Source organism: Callospermophilus lateralis, chromosome 11 (genome assembly GCF_048772815.1).
Source record: "Callospermophilus lateralis isolate mCalLat2 chromosome 11, mCalLat2.hap1, whole genome shotgun sequence".
Classification (NCBI taxonomy): Eukaryota; Metazoa; Chordata; class Mammalia; order Rodentia; family Sciuridae; genus Callospermophilus; species Callospermophilus lateralis.
Window position 1 is genome coordinate 4602748 of NC_135315.1, and position 21792 is coordinate 4624539.

At 62.0% G+C, this 21792-nt stretch overlaps 1 protein-coding gene across 2 annotated transcripts in view; it reads right to left on the reverse strand.

Annotated features, from left to right (window-relative positions):
* Positions 1–250: 250 nt before the first annotated feature.
* Mgat5b (alpha-1,6-mannosylglycoprotein 6-beta-N-acetylglucosaminyltransferase B) overlaps positions 251–21792 on the reverse strand; it is a 59604-nt gene continuing 38062 nt past the window's right edge. The window contains exons 9-17 of one of the 2 annotated variants that reach the window (XM_076870767.2): positions 16357–16488; positions 14772–14905; positions 10473–10603; positions 6394–6549; positions 5621–5767; positions 5416–5532; positions 1378–1452; positions 807–1063; positions 251–449 (exon numbers count right to left, since the gene is read on the reverse strand). In XM_076870767.2, coding sequence (XP_076726882.2) covers positions 251–449; positions 807–1063; positions 1378–1452; positions 5416–5532; positions 5621–5767; positions 6394–6549; positions 10473–10603; positions 14772–14905; positions 16357–16488 — 1348 coding nt within the window. Of the gene's footprint in view, positions 450–806; positions 1064–1377; positions 1453–5415; positions 5533–5620; positions 5768–6393; positions 6550–10466; positions 10604–14771; positions 14906–16356; positions 16489–21792 lie in introns of both variants that reach the window. The other variant, XM_076870768.2, reaches the window with a different exon arrangement.

Below are 21792 nucleotides of genomic sequence, written 5' to 3' on the forward strand. Positions count from 1 at the left end.
ACCTGCTCCTGGGCCTCTGGGACCCTCCGACCAGCCCAATATCTACTTGGCCGTGAGTCCCGGGTGAGAGCGAGGAACCCCAGGTGAGTGCCCGGGGCTTGTCCTCCCCTGGACTGTGCTTGGCTCTCCCGGGCCACTTCCAGGCTGGGAGGGGAGCCCCAGCCGGGGAGCCACAGGCAGGCGAGCGGCTGGAGCTGGGATCTGCTGGTGCTTTCTCTGTCGGGAGGCGCAGGGCAGGGCCTCGGCCACCTCACAGGCAGCCCCGGCACAGGGCCACCTGGCCCTTGCGGAAGTCGCGGCACGGGCAGAGCCGCTGGTACTTGGTGCTGGAGCCGGCACAGCTGAAGAGCAGGGGCTCCTTCTGCAGGTAGCACTCCTGGCCGGGCTGCGCGAGGGCGGGGTACAGGTGGTGCATCTCCCACTCCGTGCTGTCACAGGGCACCTGCAGCCTGCGCGGGCGCCACAGCCCGGTCACCACGGGGGTGGGTGCGGCAGGCTGTCCCCAGCCGGGCACTGCCCACCCTCTCCGCACCCCCGCCCCAGACTCGGGAACAGGCAGGTTCAGCTCCTTAATGGCCTCTGGGAGCCTGGGGGGAGAGGGGCCTGGGGGACAGGTCCGGGGTCCCAGCTGGAGGGACGCCATGGCAGCCCTGTGGAGAAGGTGCCCACCCAGCTGGGACGGGCCCCAGGGGCGGGGACACAGGGGGGCCTGGGAGGGAGCACAGCCGCAGATGCAGATGCCCCCGGGCAGGCCCCTGACTGACCGGAGGGCAGGACCCCCGGGCGGGCGGCGGGTGGGCACTCACTGGAGGAAGGCCTCCTGGCTGTTGAGGAAGGGGAAGAAGGACGGCTCGCAGACCAGCCCGTGGTCCAGGCAGGCGTCCGTGCAGGCCCTCCCGGGGGCGGCCAGCCAGGCCCGCAGCGAGTGGGGCGGGGGCCAGGCCCCGGGGACCTGGCTGGCGTTCCGGGCCCACTCCAGGTGGGTGGCGTTGGGGGCCAGGACAAAGGGGCTGTGCGAGGCGCGGGTCCCGGGCGGGGCAGGGCTGGGCGCTGCACAGAAGTCCTGCAGGAGGAGAGCCGCGTCAGGGAGGCGGAGTGGGCCGCAGATGGCCTGGGCCACCCAGGACCCAGCCCTGCAGCTTCAGCAGGAGCCACGCGGGGCACTCCCTGGGTGCCCCGCCCGCCCCACACGCCCAGGTCACCTGCTCCTCCAGTAGCCCCACCCACACCAGGCGCCCCCAGGGACTTCGCAGGAAGGCAAGGAGGCCTGGGTCAGGGACCTGGGCAGCTCCCACCTGCAGGGTCCATGTGTCCCACACAGCCCCCTGCCCTGCCCTGATGGCCTTGGGACGGGGCAGGGAGCGGAGGGCCACCCACCTGGTGCTGGATGTAGGCCTGGATGCGCTCCAGCATGCCCTCGCAGGTGTACTCATAGGGCAGGTAGGGCTCCACCTGTGGAGGGCGCACGCGGAGAGGCCTGTGGCTGGGCCCGGGGCTGGCACTGGGGGATCTGCTCTGCTCTCAGGCCCAGGGAGCAACCACCCCGTCCATTTGGGCCCCTCCGCTGCCGTCCCTGCTCCCTACACCCTCCAGGGGACCTGGGGACTCAGGCTCAGCCCTGGACCCTTCCTGTCTCCTGGCCTCGTCGTCCCCGCCCCTTCCCCCACCTGCCCATAGCCCTGGGCTCTGTGCCCCCTCCCCAGCCTAGCCCCTCTTAGATGCCAGCCCCTCAGAGCACCCTGAGCCCATGCCCTCTTGGTACAGGGCTGTGTTCCCCGAGGTTCTCAGCTCCCCAGACTTCCTCCCCCTGCCAAGACCAGCACCTGAGCCCCTGTGTCCCTGAGTCCTGTCCACGTCCCATCTCAGGAGCCCATGGCCCCTTGAGGGCTGGGACTAGGCTTGTTCCCCAGAGTCCCTGGTGCCTGGTACCATGCCTGGCACACAGTGGGCACCCAGGTTGTGGGATCAAAAAGCTCTACTGTACCCCACCCCCATGTGGAACCTTCACAGAGGGACCCAGGGCGCTCCCAGTGCCAGGAAACAGGTGACACCTGTAAACCGCCCTGCCCAGGCCACATGTGGCTTCGAAGGAGGCGCTACACAAGAGGCCATGTGCTACCTAATGGTCTCAGGGTCCAGGGCAGCCTGCGCCGGGGCTCTCGGACAGAGTGGCTGGAGCACAGGAGGCGAAGGAAACCAAGAGGCAGGTGGCACCTCCCCAACCTGCTCCTGTGCTTCACCGCAGGCCCAACAGAGAGCCGCCTGGGAGGGCCCGCGGGTGGAGAGGGCAGGGGCGGCAGGACGTGGGGCTGACCAGCCTGACTCAAGAGGAGGTGGCTGCAGCCTTTGGCCTCCCCAAGCCCCGCATGATGGTACCTGGCCTGGCCCCGCCCCGCCCAGCCCCCAGGGACGCCATCTCGCTGCTGCCACTCCAGGGATGAGACCCTTGGCCCCGGGGGTGCCCCTCCCTCCTCACCAAGGGACAGCAGGATGTCCAGCGGAGCTACATGGGGCCCTGCTTCCCGCAGAGCCCACCTCTTAGGGCTGCAGGCCCATCCTGGACCCTCTGACCAAAGGGACACTCCCAACACTCAGGGCCCCAGGGAAATAGACCCCACGGCTCCCCTTGAAGCTGGTCCCGGCCACCTTCTGACTCTAGGGACAAGAGGTCACCAGCCTTGTCCCAGGTCTGATTTACCAGGCACTGTACCTATTCTCAACCCCAGGGCTGCTCAGACTCCCAGAGAACCCCAATGTCCCCTCCAGCCACCCTGCACATCCCAGCCACCACCTCTGTCCCAGGTGCTGTGCGGGCCTGTCCCACCCTGCTCTCCCCCCCACCTCCCACAAGTGGCCACCAGGACCTGACGCCCAGGGCAGAGTCCAGCCTCTGAGCGCTGCCCCTGCAGGCTGCCGGGCCCCTTGCAGGGCCAAGTCCTCAAACCCAGGATGTAAAGAAAAGGCCCAGAGGAGAGATTTTCCTCTCCAAGTGTCGCTCCGGCTCCAGGGTGACGGAAGATCCCTGAGTCATCCCCCGTGTTTGCAGCACTTGTCACGAGGTAATTCCAAGCCCTGCGTGAGGGTGCGCTCCCGTCCTGCCTGCCATGAATCCCCCGTCGGGCAGCAGCCTGCCAGCCAGGCACCCCCGCAGGTCTAGTGACAGGCGTGCAGGGCCTCAGTCTCCCCAGGGTGACAGGTGCTGGGAGAGGCCGGGGCGGCGATGGCCTCACCTGGGCTCTGGATGGAGATGCAGCTGCCACCGCCCAGGGCAGGGAAGGGCAGCCGACCTGCCCTGACCACGCGGGGTGGGGGGACGGGGGCCTGGTGTCTGCAGGAGGAGCAGGTGGCTCCCTGGGGGTGGCCCTTCGCCCCCCGCCAGCTGTTCCTCAGTGGACTTCCTGAAGCAGGTCTGGCGCCCCCAGATGGTGTTTAAATGCCAGTCCTGAAGCAGGTCTGGTGCCCCAGATGGTGTTTAAATGCCAGTCCTGAGGCCACCCTGGTCCTGAGTCAGGGGCTGGGGTGGGCCGGGGACTGCAGGAAGCCGCCCTCCCCCGGTAATTCTTGGGAGTGTTGGAGCCCCAGGGGTGAACTGCCAGGAAGAGGGGGGGCTCGGGAGGAGGCTTCAGGCAGGTGGGCCTGGCCTGGGGTCCCCGTGAGGCCTGGGGTCCGGGGAGGCCTGGGGTCCCGGTGAGGCTTGGACTGGCCAGATGTCAACACCTTGGCTCCGGGTGCCTGGTCATGGCTCCCCTCCCTCCCTCCCTCCCTCCGTTCCTGGGGCCGGGGGTTAAACTAGGGCCTCCCGAAAGCTAGGCAAGCGCTTGACCACCGAGCTACGTCCTCAGCCCTGTTATTGCTATTCTTTAATTAACTGAATAACAAAATTAAACAGAAGTTCACGTAAAAACGTAAAAGAATAATGAAAAGGAAGCCCCCAGCCCCTCCCCCCGAGCAGCCTCCTTCCTCAGTCCCCGAGTCCCCGTCCCCGAGTCCGAGCAGCAGTGGCCTGGGACGCTAGGGCACATTCGTTCCCATGCACTGCCCCCTCCCCTGCGCCCAGCCTTCAGGTCTGGGAGGGGACACACACTACAGGCTCCTTCTGCTTGGTGGTCCCTGGAGGCCAGGCCCGACCTCACGGGACTGGGGAAGAGCCCTGCTGGTGGCCCTCCCCACCCTGCCCCTGCCCCTCTGCAAGAGGGGGCCAGCAGGGCCCAGGGAGGTGGGCTGAGGACTGGGGAGAAGGAGCGACGGGGGTGTGGGCTGGGAGTGGATCGGAGTGACCCCCTCAGCCCCGAGGCCCCTGGCGGAGGCCGCTGCCCGGGCTCTGGCGCTCCAGGCCTCACTCAAACCCATGAACCTGTGATAATCCGCGTCCAGTCCTTGACTGGGGCGTGGCCAGCAGCCAGGCTCCTGCTCGCCTTAAGCTCTGCAAGGCCTGGCCAGGACTTTGGGGGGTGACCCTGGGCTCCCACCCTGTCTCCATCCCTAGGGCCAGCGGCACACGGCCGGAGAGCGGCTCCCCACGGCCGCTCTGTCCTAGACGGTCCCCCCCCAGGGCTGTCTCCAGCCTGTTCAAGGGGGAAGCCCTCAGCCACGGGCGGAAGGGAGCTGGAGGAGGACCGTCCACTTCCTGCTCCTCTGAGATGTGACTGAACCCCCGGCCCAGAGAGTCCACCTGTGGACCCCTGCCTCAGGGCACCCCAGAGGAGCCAAAGCTCAGTCTGTGACCTGGAGGACTTCCAGGGGAGAGGGAGGGGGTCTAAGCTGATTCCCAGGAGGGAGAGGGTCTCGCCGGCTGCGACGGGGGTCAGAGTGAGCTCCTTGGCGGGACCCTGGCCTCGTCTGTTACAGCTAAAGACAGATGTGCGCCAGGACCTGGCGACCCCTGCTTGGCACTCACTCTAGAAACCCTCATCTCCAGACAAGGACGGACGGACCTGGGTGCTCCCATCAGGAGTGAAAACTGATCTTGTCCACAAGGTCCCCAGAAGAGCTATGTGCACACTGTCACTCGAGATGGGCTGCTTAAAGGATACAGACCCACACCTAAAGCAGGGTTTGAAGGAGCTCCACGCTTTCATCCTGAAGAATTTACTTAGCACCCAATTTGTGTTAGAAGTGCTCACAGGGCCTGGCCCTTCATTGTGCTCCATAAGTGACTCTGAAACGGTGGCTACCCTGTAAGGTTGTGCAGGCCGTTCACTGCACAAAGGTATGCTCTCTAAAACCTACGCACTGGGTTGGGGAGTGAGGGCCTCTGCTCACTCTCCAGTCCATATGGCTGGACTCAGAGGTAGGTTTGGGAGGGAGGTGGACTCCTTGGCCGAGTCTGAGCTTAGCCAGAGGGGCACGTCTCTCTGGTTATATAATGAGGGCCCGCAGTGTGAGCAGCGGCAGTCCGGCTGGTCCGAGCCTCACCTGGGTTTTCATGATGGCCTGGATGGCTGCTTCGAACTCCTCGGAGTTGTTGTAGTCCACGGTCCACACGTAGGGCTTGCCGATGAAGTTCTCTGCGTAGGGGTGCTGGGAGAACACCTGGCCGGCAGACAGGCGGCCCTCTGTGTCCCGCCCCTTTGCCCCGTCGCCCCCTCCCCACTCCCTGGAGCGCCCCCCACCCACTCACCTCCCTGGAGGTGGGCTTGCCCCGGAAGAACTCGTGGTTGAGGGAGCTGTGGGGCGGGCGGAAGCGGGACTGCAGGAAGACGCAGCCGTTGGCGATGGCCTCCAGCGGGGCCGGGCCCTCGTAGGGGAAGCCGAAGCCTATGAAGAGCTGAGCAGCCGGCACAGGTCAGCAGGGCGGGAGCCCGGAGCCAGGCAGGGTGGGGGCCGGGGCAGCCCTCCCTCTGGGCAGGCCTGGTCTCCCCACGGTGAGGCTGGGGGTGCTGTGGTCTGTGACCCCGGAGGGGAAGGACAAGCAAGGATCCCCAGCCCAAGAGGCTGCAGACCCACATCTGCAGCCGACTTCCAAGGACCCCTGCTCACTCCTCCTAAACCCTGATCCAGCACCCAACATGCACAGGGCTGGCTCCCAGAAGGGGCTTGATCAGTGGTACTGGATCAGGGCTGCTGTGTGAGGTGGTTCAGGTCGTTCACTGCACAGAGAGACCCTTCCCTGTGGACTCACAGAAGCAGCCATCCAGGATGAACGGCCCCAAGGAACTGCAGCCAGGGCCTCTCCCAGCCTGCCCCCCACCCACTCAGAGGCTCCAAAAGACCCGGGCACCCATGTGTGCCCCGGGCTCTGGCCACTCCCCCCGAGGACTGGACGCAGGGCTCAGGGCAGCAGAGCACACTACTGGGGTGTGTCCACACGTAGAAGGGGCCCCACGTAAAGGCCGCAGCCCTGGCCGGTGTGGCGGAGGTGACCGTGGCTCTGTGGCCGGGCGGGGGACTCACTTTGGCCTTGCGCAGCAGCTGTTGGAACTCAGGCTGCGGCAGGAGGCCATGGTTCTTCACAAAGGCGGGGACCTCGGGGGGCCGCTGGCTCTCGTAGTACACGGTGCCGTGGATCTCCATGTACTTGTGCAGGATGCCCAGGAACTTCTCCTTCCCCTGAGGAAGAGGAGGCAGGCGGGCCTCACCCCAGGCTCCAGGGCAGGCGCGGGGCAGAGGCGCCTGGCCGCAGCTGTGCAGCCCTGGGTCAGGCCCCGCTCCTCTCTGGTCCTTGGTTGTCATCAGTGACTCTGCAGCTTGGACCAGGCCAGAGGGTCCTCCTTCCAAAGGAGGCCGACGGGGACCCATTGAGAGGGATCCAGGTGGGTCCCTTGGCCCCCTCTGTACCTCAAAGGACCCCGAGTACCTGGGAGGAACTGGGTGCTCTCGGGAGCTCGGGTCACCCCCCACACCCACCCCCTCATCCCTCCACCCAGCACCCATCGGTCCGTCTGTCCATCCATCCTCCTCCTCTCCTCAGGAATGACCTGGAAGGAAAGGTGGACCAGAGCTGCAGTCGCCCCTGCAGGCCGACCCTGTTCTAGTTGCTGCCGTCACTGTCATTGACTGAGGCGATCCGGGACTTCTCGGGCCACCAGCCACCAACCAAGAGTAAAAGCCAAGCCCCTCTGGGAGGAAACAGCGTCACCGTGACCTCAAGTCACCTCCACGGAGTTTCATGTCCCCGTCAGAACCCGCCAGCCAGGAACAAGCCCGACTCCAAAACTCATCGGAAACGCCAAGGACCCGGTGGACAAGTGAGCAGCCCCGTCACCTGAACCCAGAACCATGGCTCTGGGCTTCTCGCCCACGTTCCTCCCCAGAGCAGCAGACACCACTGGGGGGGGAGGGGGTGATGGAAGCCAGGAGGGAGGGGGAGCCTGAGAGCCAATTCCACCCAAGGCCACCGAGGGGCCTCGCGGGAAGGAAAGGCCGGAGAGAAAGCAATGGCCTCTGCTCTCGGTGTGAAAGGGCAGGTTCAGAAGGGACTGCCCCTGGGGACCTGAACCGCGGCACTCAGAGGAGGGAAGAGAAGGCGGGAGGAAACCCCGGGGCTGTGGGGGCAGGGGAAGATTCCTAGCTACAGTACAAAGGCCCAACCCACAGGCCACACCTCGGCCTCAGTATCATTAAGAACCCTTGCTCCCTGAAGGATGCTGTTGAGAGAAACACGAGCCACGCACAGACCAGGAGAGAATATTTGCAAAGCATGCGCTTGACAGAGACCTTGGATCCAGAGACGTGAAGAACCACAACAGCTCAGCAGCAAGAAAATAAGCCAGACGTGCACCACCATGCGACTCAGGAGGCTGAGGCAGGAGGATCGCGAGTTCAAAGCCAGCCTCAGCAAAAACAAGACGCTAAACAACTCCGTGAGACCCTGTCTCTAAATAAAATTAAAAATACGCAATTATTTTTGCATCAGGGATTAAACCCAGGGGCACTTAACCCCTGAGCCACGTCTCCAGCCCTTTTTATTTTTTATCTTGAGGCCTGATCTCACCAAGTTGCTGAGGCTGGTTTTGAACCTATGATGCTCCGGCCTCAGCCTCCTGGTATCACAGCATGCCCAGCAACAGGCAAAAATTTTAAAGATGCATGACTATAAAAGATACAAGGAAGATAAACACAATATCTTTAACATCACCAGTCATTAGGGAAATGCAAATTAAAACCCAAAAAAAGTGCCATTCCACACCTGTTAGAACGGCAGATGGCTAACATAAATTTGTAAAGGAAACTGAATGCTCACACATTGTCGGGAAGACTGTGACATGGTATGATTCCTTTTCTTTAGAAGTTTAACAGATTTCTACAATATGGCCCAATCATTCTGATCCTATATATTTACCCAAAAGAAATGAAAGTATGTATTTGTACAAAAATTTTTAAATGAATGTTCATAGCAGCTTTCTTTATAATACCACATATCAGAAAAAACCCGAATGTCCATTAACAACTGAAGGAACAGACAGACTGTGGTATATCCATACAATGGAATACTACTGGGCAGTAAAAAGGATGAACGGTTGGTGCACGCCAAAACATGGATGAATCTCATGATCACTATGCTGACAAGGTCCGCACAAACCTGAGTACACACTGCATTATTCCACTTACATGGAACTTTAGAAAATGCAAACTAACCCATAGTGACAAAAAGAAAGCCCCTGGTTGCCTGAAGATGGGGGAGGACAGATGGGAGGAAGGAGACTTTGGAGAGACTCCCTATCCTGACTGCAGTGGTGGTTTCACAGGTAAATGTCTATGTTCAAACTCATAAAATTGTGAATCTTAAACATATTTGGTTTACTGTATGTCGATTATCCTGCAAGAAGATGGCTAAAAATATTTTCAACTAAAAAAATTCAATACCGTGATTTAAAAATGCCACCCAGGGCTGGTGTCCAGCTCAGTGGCACGATACCCACCTTGCTGCGAGAGCCCTAGGTTAAGCCCCAGCAGCGCCCAGGGAATAAAGCACACGAAGGGACCAGACTGTGGCTACAGGCCAAGGGAAACGGGCCACTGGGCAATCTAGGTCTGGAGTCCCCGGATGGCACTGGTAAGAATCGTCCCTATCACGCAGAACGGAGGTCAAATGAGAGGAGCCAAGAGCTGGCACCCAGGGAGCACCCAGGGGTCCAAGGCCTGTCACCTTGTTGCCACACACCCTGCACAGTCCTCAGTCAGAGCCCAGAATGAGGTGGGATGGGGCTGCTGGGGAAAAGCCACTTCTCAGTGTCCCGCCCAGGCATGACCGTGGGACAGGGATCTAATGTCAGATGACCCCGAATGTTGCACCCTCTCCTTGCTCCTTCTCGCTGGCTGGAACACAGCTGTCGTGGCTGGAGTGTGTGCAGCTGTGTGGACCCACGTGGAAAAATGGGGTGAAGATGAAACCTGGGGGCCCACACAGGAAGGGGGGCCCAGGACTCCCGCCAGCCCAGCGTGACCACCTCCTGATTTTGTGACCAGGAAGGAAAGCCAGATTTCAGTCTTGTCTGAGTCACTGTGGTTGAGGTTTTCCGGTGACAGTGGGACCTACCCTAACCAGTGCAACCGTGGGAATGACTAAGTAAGATGGGGCAGCTGCAATCCGTGTCTCCACCGTTGGCAAGTTTGCTATGAACCCAGACCTCAGGTTTATCCCAACCACCCTGTCCCTCCCAACCCTAGTGACCATCCTGTGGCCAGCCAAGCCAGCCTCTGACCAGCAGGGACCCGCTGTCCCCATCACCGTCCTCCCCACAGGAGCCACAGACCCTGATGCCCGAGTCAGGGGACATCCCCAGGGGAGCCCACGGAGGCTGCTGCAGACGTTCCATACCTGGAGCTGCCTCGTCGCCAAGGGAAGCACAGGGAACAGAGAGAGCAGGTTAGCGACCCGTCAGCAGTGTCACCCCAGGCCACAGCTCTTCTCCCCACCCCAGTCCTGAAGACGTGGCCCTAAAGTTCAAGCCCTCCTGCTGCCGCTCATCCCAGAGTCCCAGCCTCAAGCCCCCTCGGGCACACACTGTCCACGGCCTTCGGAGGAGGGGGCGGAGGATTTGGTTGCAGTCCCCTATGCAGTCCTCCTCTGAGTTACTGCAAACGCTGGAAGCAGGGGCAGACAGGCGTCGTCAGCCTCGGGCGTCTTTAAGTGTCAGGGACTTTTATTCCTGAACCATTACTGGGAGACATTTTCCACCAACCCGAGCAGTTGGCGGTATACAGGAGCCTGCAGGCGGGAAGGAGCGAACCCTCCAGCTGGTCAGGTGCGGCCTGCACTAGAGGGGCGGGGCCTGAGTCGGCAGGGCGTGGCCGGCACTACTGGGGGCGTGGCTGGTACCCGGGTGAGCGTGATTGGCCCCGCAGCGGGCGGGGCCTGAGTCGGCAGGGCGTGGCCTGTCTGCGTGGGCGTGGCCAGCAATGCTGGGGGCGTGGCTGTGCCCGGGTGAGCGTGATTGGCACCGCAGCGGGCGGGGCCTGAGTTGCAGAGATTGGCCGGCACTGCTGGGGGCGTGGCCCGTCCGAGGGGGCGTGGCCGGTACTGCGCTCACCTTCCAGATACTCGCCTCCTTGCCGTACACCACGGCCATGTTGCTGGCCTTGCTGCCTTTGATGAGCTGCTTCTCCGTCTCGTTGAGCTCCTCGGACACGAAGCCCATGAAGGAGTTGTCCGGGGTGTGAGCTGCAGCCCGACCACGCGGAAGGGAAGGGATTACCAAACAGCCGAGGGCGCACCCCGTCTCCCTGTCCCGCAGGTCCCCGTTTGGCAGGGTGGGGACGGCGTGGGAGGTGAGGGTCAGGTGGGAAGAGTGTCCCGCAGTGCTCAGGCCTGTCACAGCTCAGAGCAGGAAACCCAAAGGGTCGTCCAGCCCTGCGCTATTTTCAAGTGTGGAAACTGAGGCGCAGGGCCCACGTGCCCAGACTGTCTGCTGTCCTCTCAGCCCCTCGGCCCAGAGCTAAGGGTCCATCTCTCCTTGCACACCTCGTGTGTGATACCCCCTGCATCATCCCAGTTAGGATTGTCTCCATCTCCCCCATCCCTGCCACCTGGTCCAGGCCACCCTTGTCTCTTGCCTGGAACTGATAGCCTCCTGCAGGGTCTGCATGGACTTTCCTCCAAGGGTTCTAGTTAGCTTCTGTCAGGGTCCTCCTCTGCATAAGACCCACAGGCCAAAGTCCTCCCAGCAATCTCCAGGCTGGGGACACCTCTTGGTCCCTGCCCCCACACCTGGGGCACTCCCTCTCCAGACAGTGGGTTCTCCAGTGGCCTCGCAGCCCATCCCCCACTGCTTTATGCCGTGTCACAACACTCCTCCACCAAAGTACTGCATCTTGATTACTGTCAGAATATAAGCCCCATGAGGGCTGCAGCTATTCGCTCACCTCTGTGTCCCCAGCACCTGGCACAGGGCCTGGCTGGGTGAAGGACAGAGTGGAGGACACATCTGCACGTTCACACCCCCAGCATCTCCTCTGCTGTGCCCTCTGCCTGGACTGCCCATCTCTCATTTCTTGAGAAATAAAATCCTATTCTGCATCAGGACCCCATTCACCTGTTACCTCCTCCCAGAAGCCCCTCTGGGGTCCAAAACCCTCCCATAGGGCCCAGCCATGGGCCCTACAGGGCTGGGTCTCTGTTAAGGCACAGTCTACCCTGGGACTTCCTCGCCAGTCCCAGGACCCCACGCCCCAGGGTCAGGAGAGCCATTTGCTCCCCTTCCACAGCCACACCAGAGTGCCATGCCTTTAGCTCTGTCTGTCCTGGAGGGTTGAGGGTCATACACCTGCAAGGCACAAGGCCCTTGAATGAATCCCTGCTGAATCCAATTAAGCGCACTCTGCCCTCTCAGGTGGAGGCTGCCCTGGCAAGGGAGGTCGGAGGCCACTGCATATCCTCCATCTCCCAGAATGGCCTGGATCCCAAACACCCTATTTCTCTATTTAAGATGCACATTTTCCACATTTGAGCATTTCTCAAATTGGGACGTCAGTGCTGATCAAACGTGCAGGCTGAGTGTGGCATTTCCATCTGCCCCCTCGAGGCCACAAAAAGCCGTGATCAATAACTGTGCGTCTCAGGGAGAGACGGTGGTCTCCTGTGGAGGTGCTCCCAAAGCCCCCAGAGTCCTGCAAACCCCACACTATACGAGTGGGCCTCCCAGCCCATCTCTCGTCCAGAGCTGCAGGAGCACAGCTCAGGCTCCATGGCCTGGGGTTCTCCCTGTGAGTGGCCAGGGCAAGGACAGCTCTGCTGCCCAACCCAGGGAAGGGCCCCAGGGGCAGGCAGCCTTCCCCTGCAGCCTCCAGCTGGGGCTGCCCCCAGGCCACTCTCCCTCTGGCTCTCCCCCGACCCCTTCTCCACATCTGAAAAACCCATATCCCTCCTTCCACCAACTCCACCAGAAGGGACAGGTTCCAAACCACCAGGGAAGCAGCAAGACCAATTAAAATAATAAGGACCGGGAAGCCAAGAGCCCCTGGGGCAGGGAGGGTGGGGGGAGGCAGCCCCTCCAGCAAGGTGTGCTTCCTGCCTTGTGAATGCTAACTGGCAAGCTTCTCTCCCTTTCCTGCCCCTTCTTTTTTCAATTTAATCAGCTAACATTCTCTGAGGACCTGCGTGGGCTCCAGAGATTAACATAAATCAGTTAGTGGCCCTTGTTCCGTGGTTCGTGATCTATGGTGCGCCCCACGCAGACTCGCCCAGAGGAAGATGGAGAGGCAGTGCTTTCTGCCTGGAACAGGAGAGCAGGGCGTAGGGAGGGTGGTGGTCAGGAAAAGAGACTGGGACTTGGGGTTTTGCAAGATGAGTAGGAGTTTGTCAGGTCTGAAACGCACACCCTGCAGGATCTACCTGGGACAAGTCTTAATTTCTCAGGGTAGGTCACCGCAGGGGACTCTTAACCCGTCTTCTGCTTCCCCGTCCTCTCCCACCGCCCCTTTGGCCAAGTGCCAGGATAACATGCTTATACAAAATCTTTTCCCCTGACATCTCTCTAGCTCAGGAGCCTAGGGTGGTTCCCAAGTGCAAGCTGAAGGCCTTTCGCTAAAAGAAACTGCTCCTCTGTTCCCTGATCCCCTGCGTCATCTCTCCAGCCTCCTATCTGCTTCTACCTTCCGTGTGGGCTCTGACTCTGTAGCTCCTCCACATCCCCAGCTTGGGTCACCCCTTCCCTGCCCCACATTCTCCCTCCTTCCAGAAGTCTGTTCCCTGGGACCCATCCTACATAAATCACAGCGAGAAGCCTCCTGCAATCCGGAGACTGGCAGGGAGGAGGGATACTGGCAGGGAGGAAGGGAGTCTGGCTCCAGGAGAGCTGTGTGACCTCATGCGAGGCCGTTCGACCTCTCTGGGCCTCAGTTCTTTCACGGGGACTCCACAGGTTTCAGGCACTTCCCACCCTCCCCACTCCTGGGAACCAGTCAAGCCATTCCTTGTTTATTCAGAAGTAACATCTTCTGGGATCCGGCCTAGAAAATGGCAGAAAAGCACCAAGCACCAAGGAGACGCCAGGAACTTGACCGCTAAAGAGAGACCATACACTTCACTCCCAGCAAATCCCCAGGACTCTGCCATTAATTTGGGCTCAGTCCTCACAGGGTGCTTATCTGGATTTCTGGCCCAGAGCTTTCAAAGAGCCACAAATTAGACGTGCAAGATGCTGCTGGGGGACAGACCGAGGACAGTTACAGTTAATGGTGACAGTAGACAGACCCTCAGCAGGGGCCACACTAAACACCAGGGGCTCCACACACCTCGGCGTCCCCCAAGGGCCGTGCACCAGGGGACAGAACCCACCCAAGTTGCCAAGGAAAGGTTCAGTTTCAGGATGCGGCATCCAACAGGGCAGTGGGTGTGCTTATTCCAGAGCCTCATTAAAAACACAGGGTGCTCAGCCCTCGCCTGGCCCTCGCCTGGCCCTCGCCTGGCCCTCACCGTGGCCGCTCTGCACGCGACCCCTCTAACAGCTAGCTCTAGGGGATCTGCCTCACCCATCCCATCCCCTCTCAGGACCGCCCCACGGGGTAAGAGAAGCTAAGGTGTTGTTGAGATTCGCAGGGACGCTGCCTGCCAGCTGCTGCAGTCCCCAGCCACTGCCCTGCACCTCTCAGTGAGGCCTTGCAGCAGGTCACCCGTAATGCGACTGCCCCCTGGAGCACTGAGGACCCCCAGAGCCACCTCGAAGGACCGCGGAGAGATCAGCAAGGCCACCGGTGGACCAAGGCTGCTGAGTTACACTGTCTCCACACCTCGCCCCTCCCTGCCTCCACTGAAACCCAGAGCCCTTGTCCCCAAGACAGGGCTGAGATGTGGAGCCTCGGGCTGCCCGCCCAGTAGGGCCACACTGATTAAAGCTCCTCCTGCTTTGCAACAGGACCTTTGGGGCTTGGCTGGGACCCCAGAGACTCGGGTACGGCCCTCTGCTGGGGAAAGCTGGCCTGCTCCCTCGCCACCCATCACCATTGTCCAGTCCACCCTGCAAGTGTCCCTGGAAGGCCACCAAACCCCTGGCCCTGCACTGTGTGCGCAGTGCCCTCCTGGCCTTGGGTGGGTCACCCGCAGGCTGCTCCCTCCCTGATCCCTGCCCCCAGGGAGGCTCCTATGCCTCACACACTGACAGAGAGCTGGGAGCAGGTGTCACTCCCCCGCCCCACAGTGAGGAAGAGAGCCAGCCTCCTCCGCGCCCCCCAACCTTGAGCCCCGCCCCCGCCTCCTCCCGGCCCCGCCTCCTCCCGGCCCCGCCTCCTCCCGGCCCCGCCTCCTCCCGGCCCCGCCTCCTCCCGGCCCCGCCTCCTCCCGGCCCCGCCTCCTCCCGGCCCCGCCTCCTCCCGGCCCCGCCCCCGGTACTCACGGAACATGGTCATGAACTGCTTGGGGTTGAGGTTCCAGTAGCCCCAGTTGGTGCGGTAGCCGTGCAGAGTGGCGTACTCCTCGTGGTTGTACGCGGGCTCTGTTCCAAAGGTGTCGATGACCCGGATTCGGCACCTGTCCCCCAGGGATCAATAACAAGGGTCATGCTTCTATGTGTGTCCTTGGGCTGGGGCTGCCCCAGTCACGAGCCCTGTAACTGGCCAGTGGCTGGGTCAGGGTAGTGCCAGGAGTGGCCTCCCTGTGTGACCATAGCAAGTGCCTTAACCTCTCTGTGTCACCTTCCAGTCAATTGGGATCACAACAGCAAAATCGTCCTGGCCCCCTGGTGCCTAGTTAGTGTCCAGAAACTGTTACGACTGCTGCCCAGGAGCAGCTACTTAGAGGGGGGGCCCCTCCCTGCTCTCCCCAGGGGCCCACCTATAGAATTTGCATTTTTCTGGCTGGGGGTCCTGTGGGGACCGTGTTGGGGGCAGTGCCCCAGAGCCTGACTACCTGGGCAGGGGCTGGGTGGTAGGACTGCCTGCCCTCCTCCCCTGCTGCCCTTGGGGGGAAGGCTCCGAGCCCAGGGGGCTTTGCCTCTGTGGGATCAGCCAGCCCCGGGCTCTGAGGCCGCAGAACATCCCTCTGTCCCCCCCCCCCCCCCCCCCCCGCAAGTGGGCCCTGAGGTAAGGCAGGGCCTCCGCCTCCCAGGACGCTGCCCCGCCCCAGCGACCTTCCAGTAACCCGGAGTCAGGCGCCCAGTGCTGAGGCTGGCAGATCTGGGGCGGAGGAGGGCGGGAGGGGGGCGCTGCGTGCCTAGAGAAAGCGCATTAATAATAAAAGCAATAACGCTGCCTGTCACTTTTTTTTCCTTAATAAAATCATGTGGGATAGGCAGTGGGACTGGAGCAAACGTAATAAATAGCAGGGCTCTCGGTGCTAAATTAAACCCGCATCCCGCTGGCTGCAGGAAGACAGGGAGCGATGGCACGGGCCTTGCTCCCGACCCAGGGGGTGCAGAGAGAGGGGAGTGCGGGAACGTGGCCCACGGGGTGCACAGCAGAGGCCACGCCCCCATCCCCCCCCGCACAGCAGAGGCCACGCCCCCATCCTGCACAGCAGAGGCCACGCCCCCATCCTGCACAGCAGAGGCCACGCCCCCATCCTGCACAGCAGCGGCCACGCCCCCATCTGGCACAGCAGAGGCCACGCCCCCATCCTGCACAGCAGCGGCCACGCCCCCATCCTGCACAGCAGAGGCCACGCCCCCAGTCCTGCACAGCAGAGGCCACGCCTCCACTGGGGCATCCAGTTCCTTTCCACCACTCCCTGCCCTCCATCCAGGTGACCCCAGCCCCAGCCCCATGCAGCCCAGGGACTACGGAGGACTCTCCCCTGTCCTTGGTTTGGTCATCCTGCTCCTCAAGGGCCGAGCTCCTGTGAGATGGGAGCGGAGGGAATGGGAAGGGCAGAGGCAGGGAGAACAGTGCCCTGGGCAGCTGGCTGTCCCGCAGGGTGTGGGGAGCAGCCTTCTCCTTGGGTCTACAGACACCGGCGTCCCCAGCGCCATCACCAGGCCTTCTTACCGGTACTTCCTGAAGGAGAGTCCCATGTGCTGCTTCATCTGCTGAAGGCCGTGGTAGTCGGTGTAGATGAGGTCGAAAGGCAGGGGCATGGTGAGGGGGCAGTTCCCCCGGCCTGGCGGTACCCCTAAGTTACTGAGAGAAGAGCCCTTGAGAGTCTGAGCTTCAAGAAACTCACCTTTTCCATCAGATCTGTGCCTGGAGGGGCCTCCAGCCCACCCAGTTCCTAGAGCCCAGGGTGAAAAAGGAGAGAGGTGTAAAAAAGGCAGTGAGGTTAGTGCAGACTTGGACAGGAATTGATGGATGGCTGTGAACAGTTGTGCAGGTATATCACTGCACAAGGGAGTCCAGCCAGGGGCAAGGGACACTGAGATCTAGCCCAGGCTACCTTGCCAAACTGTATACCTGGCCAGGGCTACCTGCTCCTCCTGCAGGGCTGTGACTGCCCAGAGAGGAAGACTAATTCACATAGTGCCAGAAGCACTGACTACAGTCCCTAGCATGTGTGTAGTGTGTGTTTGGAGCCAAGGGTCCCAAACCTCCTGCTTCAGCCCAGTCCTGTTCTGCTGACCGGGCTGCTGGCTCTCCAGGGCAGTTCCTGGCTCTCCTGGCCTCTAGGGACCCGCTGCCCAGGGGCCCAGAGTCCTCTGAGGCTGGGAGCTGCCTGTGGCCTGCCAGGGCACTCAGACGCAGTCTTCATCTGGGACAGCGCTGCCCCTGGTGGCTGAGCAGCTGCCGCTTGGCCAGACTGGGGTGGGGTCCCTCTGCTAGAGCCTTGGGGTCACCTCATCTCACCCGGCCTGGAGGACCTGGCTGTAGCCCTGTGGCTTCCTCTAGAGTCTTCTCAGCCACCTCATAGCAGAACCACAGCTGCCAACGTAAGCCCCTCTGCCCTCCCTCGGGAGCCCGGAGCCGACTCCTCCCGTCTCTCCCCTGTGGGCTTGAGGTCACTGTTTGGGTCACACATTCCGTGGGTGTGTACTGGCCCCTGAGCCAGGGAGCAGGTCACCTGCTGCAGGGGCCCCTCCACCTTCTCCTACCACCAGGCCAGAGGAAGCAGCCAGAGCCTCAGAACCAGGGCCTCGGAACCAGTCGTCCCTCCCTGTGGTCCTCCCGTCCATCATGTTTCCTGAATGCATGTGGGTGCCAGGCCCTGCACCCCATGGAGTCGCACAGGACAAGCTCTGCCTTGGGAGCACAGAACCACAGGAGGGTTGTGGCCTGGGGGTTGTGGCCTGGGAGTGTGGCCTGAAGGTGGGAAGGAGCCAGCCGGCCAGGTGCTGGCCACTCAGGGAAGGGCAGGGAAAGGAGGAAGGGCTTCCCCGAGGGAGCTGTAGGCGGAGCCTCCTCTTCCTCCCAGCAGCTCCCGGAGGGCAGAGAGGCCTCCCAGGGCTGGACGTGCCCAGTCTCTGCCTCTGACCAGCCGCTGTGCCTCCCAGGGCTGCCCACCTCCCTCGGATCTGGTTCAGACGCTGCTGCTGGGAGAGGTCCTAGAGGCCCTGCTTCAGGGGTCCACGCTGCAGTGACCTCAGGCCAGGGAGGAGAAGCGCCTGGACAGGGCACCATGGATCAGGTCCCGGGGCTACATCTCCGGCTCCCGGATGCTGACCAGTGGAAAAGTCCCCGCCTAGAAGGCTCTGCGCTGGCCGCAGGCGCTCAGCACATGGAGGGTAAAGGCTGGGTGGGGCGGGGGCTGGTGGACAGGTCCCCTGAGCACACCGTCCAAAGTGGTGCCATTTTGATGATGTTTATGGTCACCTCTCGACGGGGCCATGACATAAAGTCCTGGGGAGCTGGCCACCATGGAGATCCAGGCATGGGGGCCTGCGCCCTGCAGAGACGGGGTTTGGGGCAAGACAGTAGGGAGGCCCCCCGTGCCCCCACCAGCCAGAGCACCCCACCTGGCTGAAATGCCCCCACCCGGACAGAAGCTTTGCTGCTAACATGGACAGAGGACCGAGAAAGCCTGCAGCCACTCCCCTTCCCTGTCTATGAACCCCAAAGGCCTGGTCCCTCCTCCCCCTCCCCCAGGGCCCTCTCTAACTCACCAGGAGCCTGGCCAGGGCTTCCAGGCCCAAAAGGGGCTCCCGCCACCCAGAGGCCACCCAGAGACCTCGTGAGATGTCTGGTGGCCCTTCAGTTCTCCCGGGCGGGGCTCTGGCTCCTTACGCCAAAAGTCCCCCCTGAACTCCAGCTGGTCACCATGTGTCCCTGTCCCTTCTTCCTCACTCCCCCGCCCACCGAGAGCCGCAGAGGAAGGGCCGCGGTGACTCCCTGCAGAAGCGAGGAAGGGCCACAGGTGGCCTGAGGGTCGCTGCCTGCACCGGGTCTCCGTGGCCCTTCCCATGTTCCCAGTGGATTTCAGGCAATGTGTGTCCCAGGGCTTCCTTTATTTGACGCCCCCCCCCACGCCCCTGACCCCAGCCCCAGACCTCAGGCCCCCTGAGGACAGATTTGGAACACCTCCTGCCGTCGTGTGGTCCCCTCACCTTCCTGGCTGCATTCCCCTTGCTTTCAATGCCATCCGTCGGCTCATTTCATCTCAGCAGCTACCCTAGAGATCAGACCCTTCCACGTTCTATTCCCCTTTGCAGAGCAGGAAACAGAGAGGTTTAGCAATTTCCCCAGATTGCACAGGCTGGAAGGAGTGGAGGTGGGGTGGGAGCCAGGCAGTCAGATTCCAGGGTCTACACTGCCACCCGCCGAGCTCCGCCAACCCCAGGCCTCCTAGATGGCAGACTGCACAATGGAGGATCAGCGGACCCCAGCGAGTCCTGGACCACCAGCAGAGACGTGGCTCCAGTCCCAGTTTTGCCGCTGCCCTGGGTGAGTCACGGGCCTGGAGGAGCCTCCTTTTCTCACTGGCAAAAGACCGACAAAATGAGCCGAGATGGGCCCCTGGGTCGTGAGACAGTGAGTGACAGCTCCGCCGCTGACAGCACTTGGAGGCGACTTCTCTGAGAGCAGCTCCCACACCTCCTTCAGGCCCAGCCCTCTCTCACCAGACACCTGTGACGGTGTCCCCTGCCTGTCCCCCTCCGTCGCTGCCTTTCTAGAGCTCTCTCTGCAGTGAGAACCGGCACGTCTCCCCAGGGCTCTGGCCTTCCCGGGCTCCCACTGCCCCTGGGCCACACCCCAGCTTTCTCCCCACCCTGCCGGAGCTCCAGCCCCGTTCCCAAGGGCTGTGGTGGCCTCTGCTGGTGGCGCAGGACGCCCTGTGAGTGCACTGGGGTGGGCAGGGAGCCCTCCTCTGCAGGGCGCTGGAGCCAGAGCCCAGGGCCTCCCGGGGGGCAGCTGCCCAGCGTGGAGAGGGTCCTGCCAGAGACAGGGAGAGACACCGGGCAAGACACCCTCAGGGAGCGGTCACTTCCTGCTCCTGTCGCGCAGGAGACAGGCGCAGCAGGACCTGGGTCACTGTCACCCCTCCGGCCCTCTGCTCCTGCAGTTCCCATGGGTCAGCGCCTCCCTGACAGAGACTTCCCTCAGCCTGGAAGCTTCTTCTCCCTCCTGTTCCCGATTCACACACGGCCTCCTCTTCCAGGAAGCCTTCCTGAGCCGTAGGTACTCCACTTCTGCACCCTAGGCCTGGTCACACCTGGGGACTGTCCTGAGCCTCCGCCTTCCTGCTGAGGGCAGGGCCAGGTCATCCTGAAATCTCAGGGCTGGGGACGGGATCTGGCCCAGTAAAGACCTTCTGTGTTCGCGGGGGAGGGACTGTCCCAGAGGCCGGGGAAGAGCCCAGGTGAGGCTGTCAACCTGGGCGGGACCCGGCAAGACCGGGCGTCCTGTCACTCTTCATGCTCCACACTGGACCTGGGGCCTCCGTGGCCCCAGAGCGCGTGGCAGCAGGAAGAAGAGACAACAGAGTCCCCTTCCCAGGTGTCCATGGAAGCCCGGGTCTCCTGGCCCTGGAGGACGAGGGCTTTCAATCTAAGGTGACTTCGCTGAAGAAGTGCCTGCAGAACCTCATTGCTCTTGTCACAAGGAATCTGAGCTTCGCCGAGGAGAGCCGAGGGTCGGCTCCGGGAGAGCAGGCTGCGGGCTTATCGCTGTAATTCACGTTCACTTTTATGGCAATTTTACACTAAGTGCTTGGCTGGAGCAACGGCAGGAATTGAAAAGCACCGTCCCCGACAACCTCCAGCCCGGGGCCTGGGGAGGCCCAGCCGGCCAGTACTGCCTGCAGGACCCTGCCGGGCGCCTCTGCACTTCCAGGGCCATGTCCAGGGGAGGGCCTCTGAGCCCCCGAGGGCCTGGGCAGCAGAGCAGGGCAGGGTATCCCTAGGAAGAGGCTTTAACACACCCACTGCCACCAGTGGCGGGGGGGCCGCAATGGGGGCGGGGGGGGGTACAGGGGTCAGCACAAGGCGTCTCTCTACGTCCCCAGGCTGGGCCTGGGGGAGGGGCAGCCCCAGGAAATGGAGCCTTTCACAGCCACCTGGCTCTTGTCTGGCCCCTGTGCCCAACCCAGACTAGCCTACCTACAAAAGCCCAGGGCCAGGGTGGGGGGACAGGGCCAAGACATTTAATGGGTACCGAGTCTCCGTCTTGCCAGGAGAGATCTGGATGGTGTGATGACCACGGGACACTGAATGTGCTTACAGCCACTGAGCCATGCACCAAAAAATGGCTAAGATGGTGGATTTTACATGACGTGTAAAATAATGAAGACAGAAAGGCTGCCCTGCCCATGTCCCTGGCTCCTGTGCCCAGCACTCCATGTCCAGAGGTTCTGAGGTCCCCCCACCTGCCCGGGGTGCCCAGCTGGCCATGCATGACACAGGGCTTCAGCAGATACCCAGAGCAGGACTGACTCGGGAGCTTTCCGCTCAAGGATCAAACAGTTGGTTGGAAATGGGAGGAGGGGGGAGCAGAGAGCCTACGTGGGGGGGCCGGGGCCAGGAACCCACAGGCTGAGTTCTGACGCAGCGGGAAAGCCCCCGCTCGAGCTCCCCCACGGACCTGCTGGTGGCCTTGCCTGGACACCGAGTCCTCGGGTGTCCGCCTCCACTTCTATGACAAACCTCCCCGGTCTCTTCTAAGCTAAAAATTCTCTGGCTTTCTCTCTCTCTGTGCCTTTGGTCTAGGCTAGAAATAATCTCTCCAGGTAGCGCTCAAAGCCAGGAACAAAACATTCCCCCTCTCTCTCTCTTCCTCTCTCCTCTCTCTCTCTCCCTCTCCCTCTCTTCCTCTCTCCCTCTCTCTCTCTCCCTCTCCCTCTCTTCCTCTCTCCCTCTCTCCCTCTCTCTCTCTCCCTCTCCCTCTCTTCCTCTCTCTCTCTCTCTCTCTCCCTCTCCCTCTCTTCCTCTCTCCCTCTCTCTCTCTTCCTCTCTCTCTCTCTCTCTCTCTCTCTTCCTCTCTCCCTCTCTCTCTCCCTCTCCCTCTCTTTCTCTCTCCCTCTCTCTCTCTCTCTCCCTCTCCCTCTCTTTCTCTCTCCCT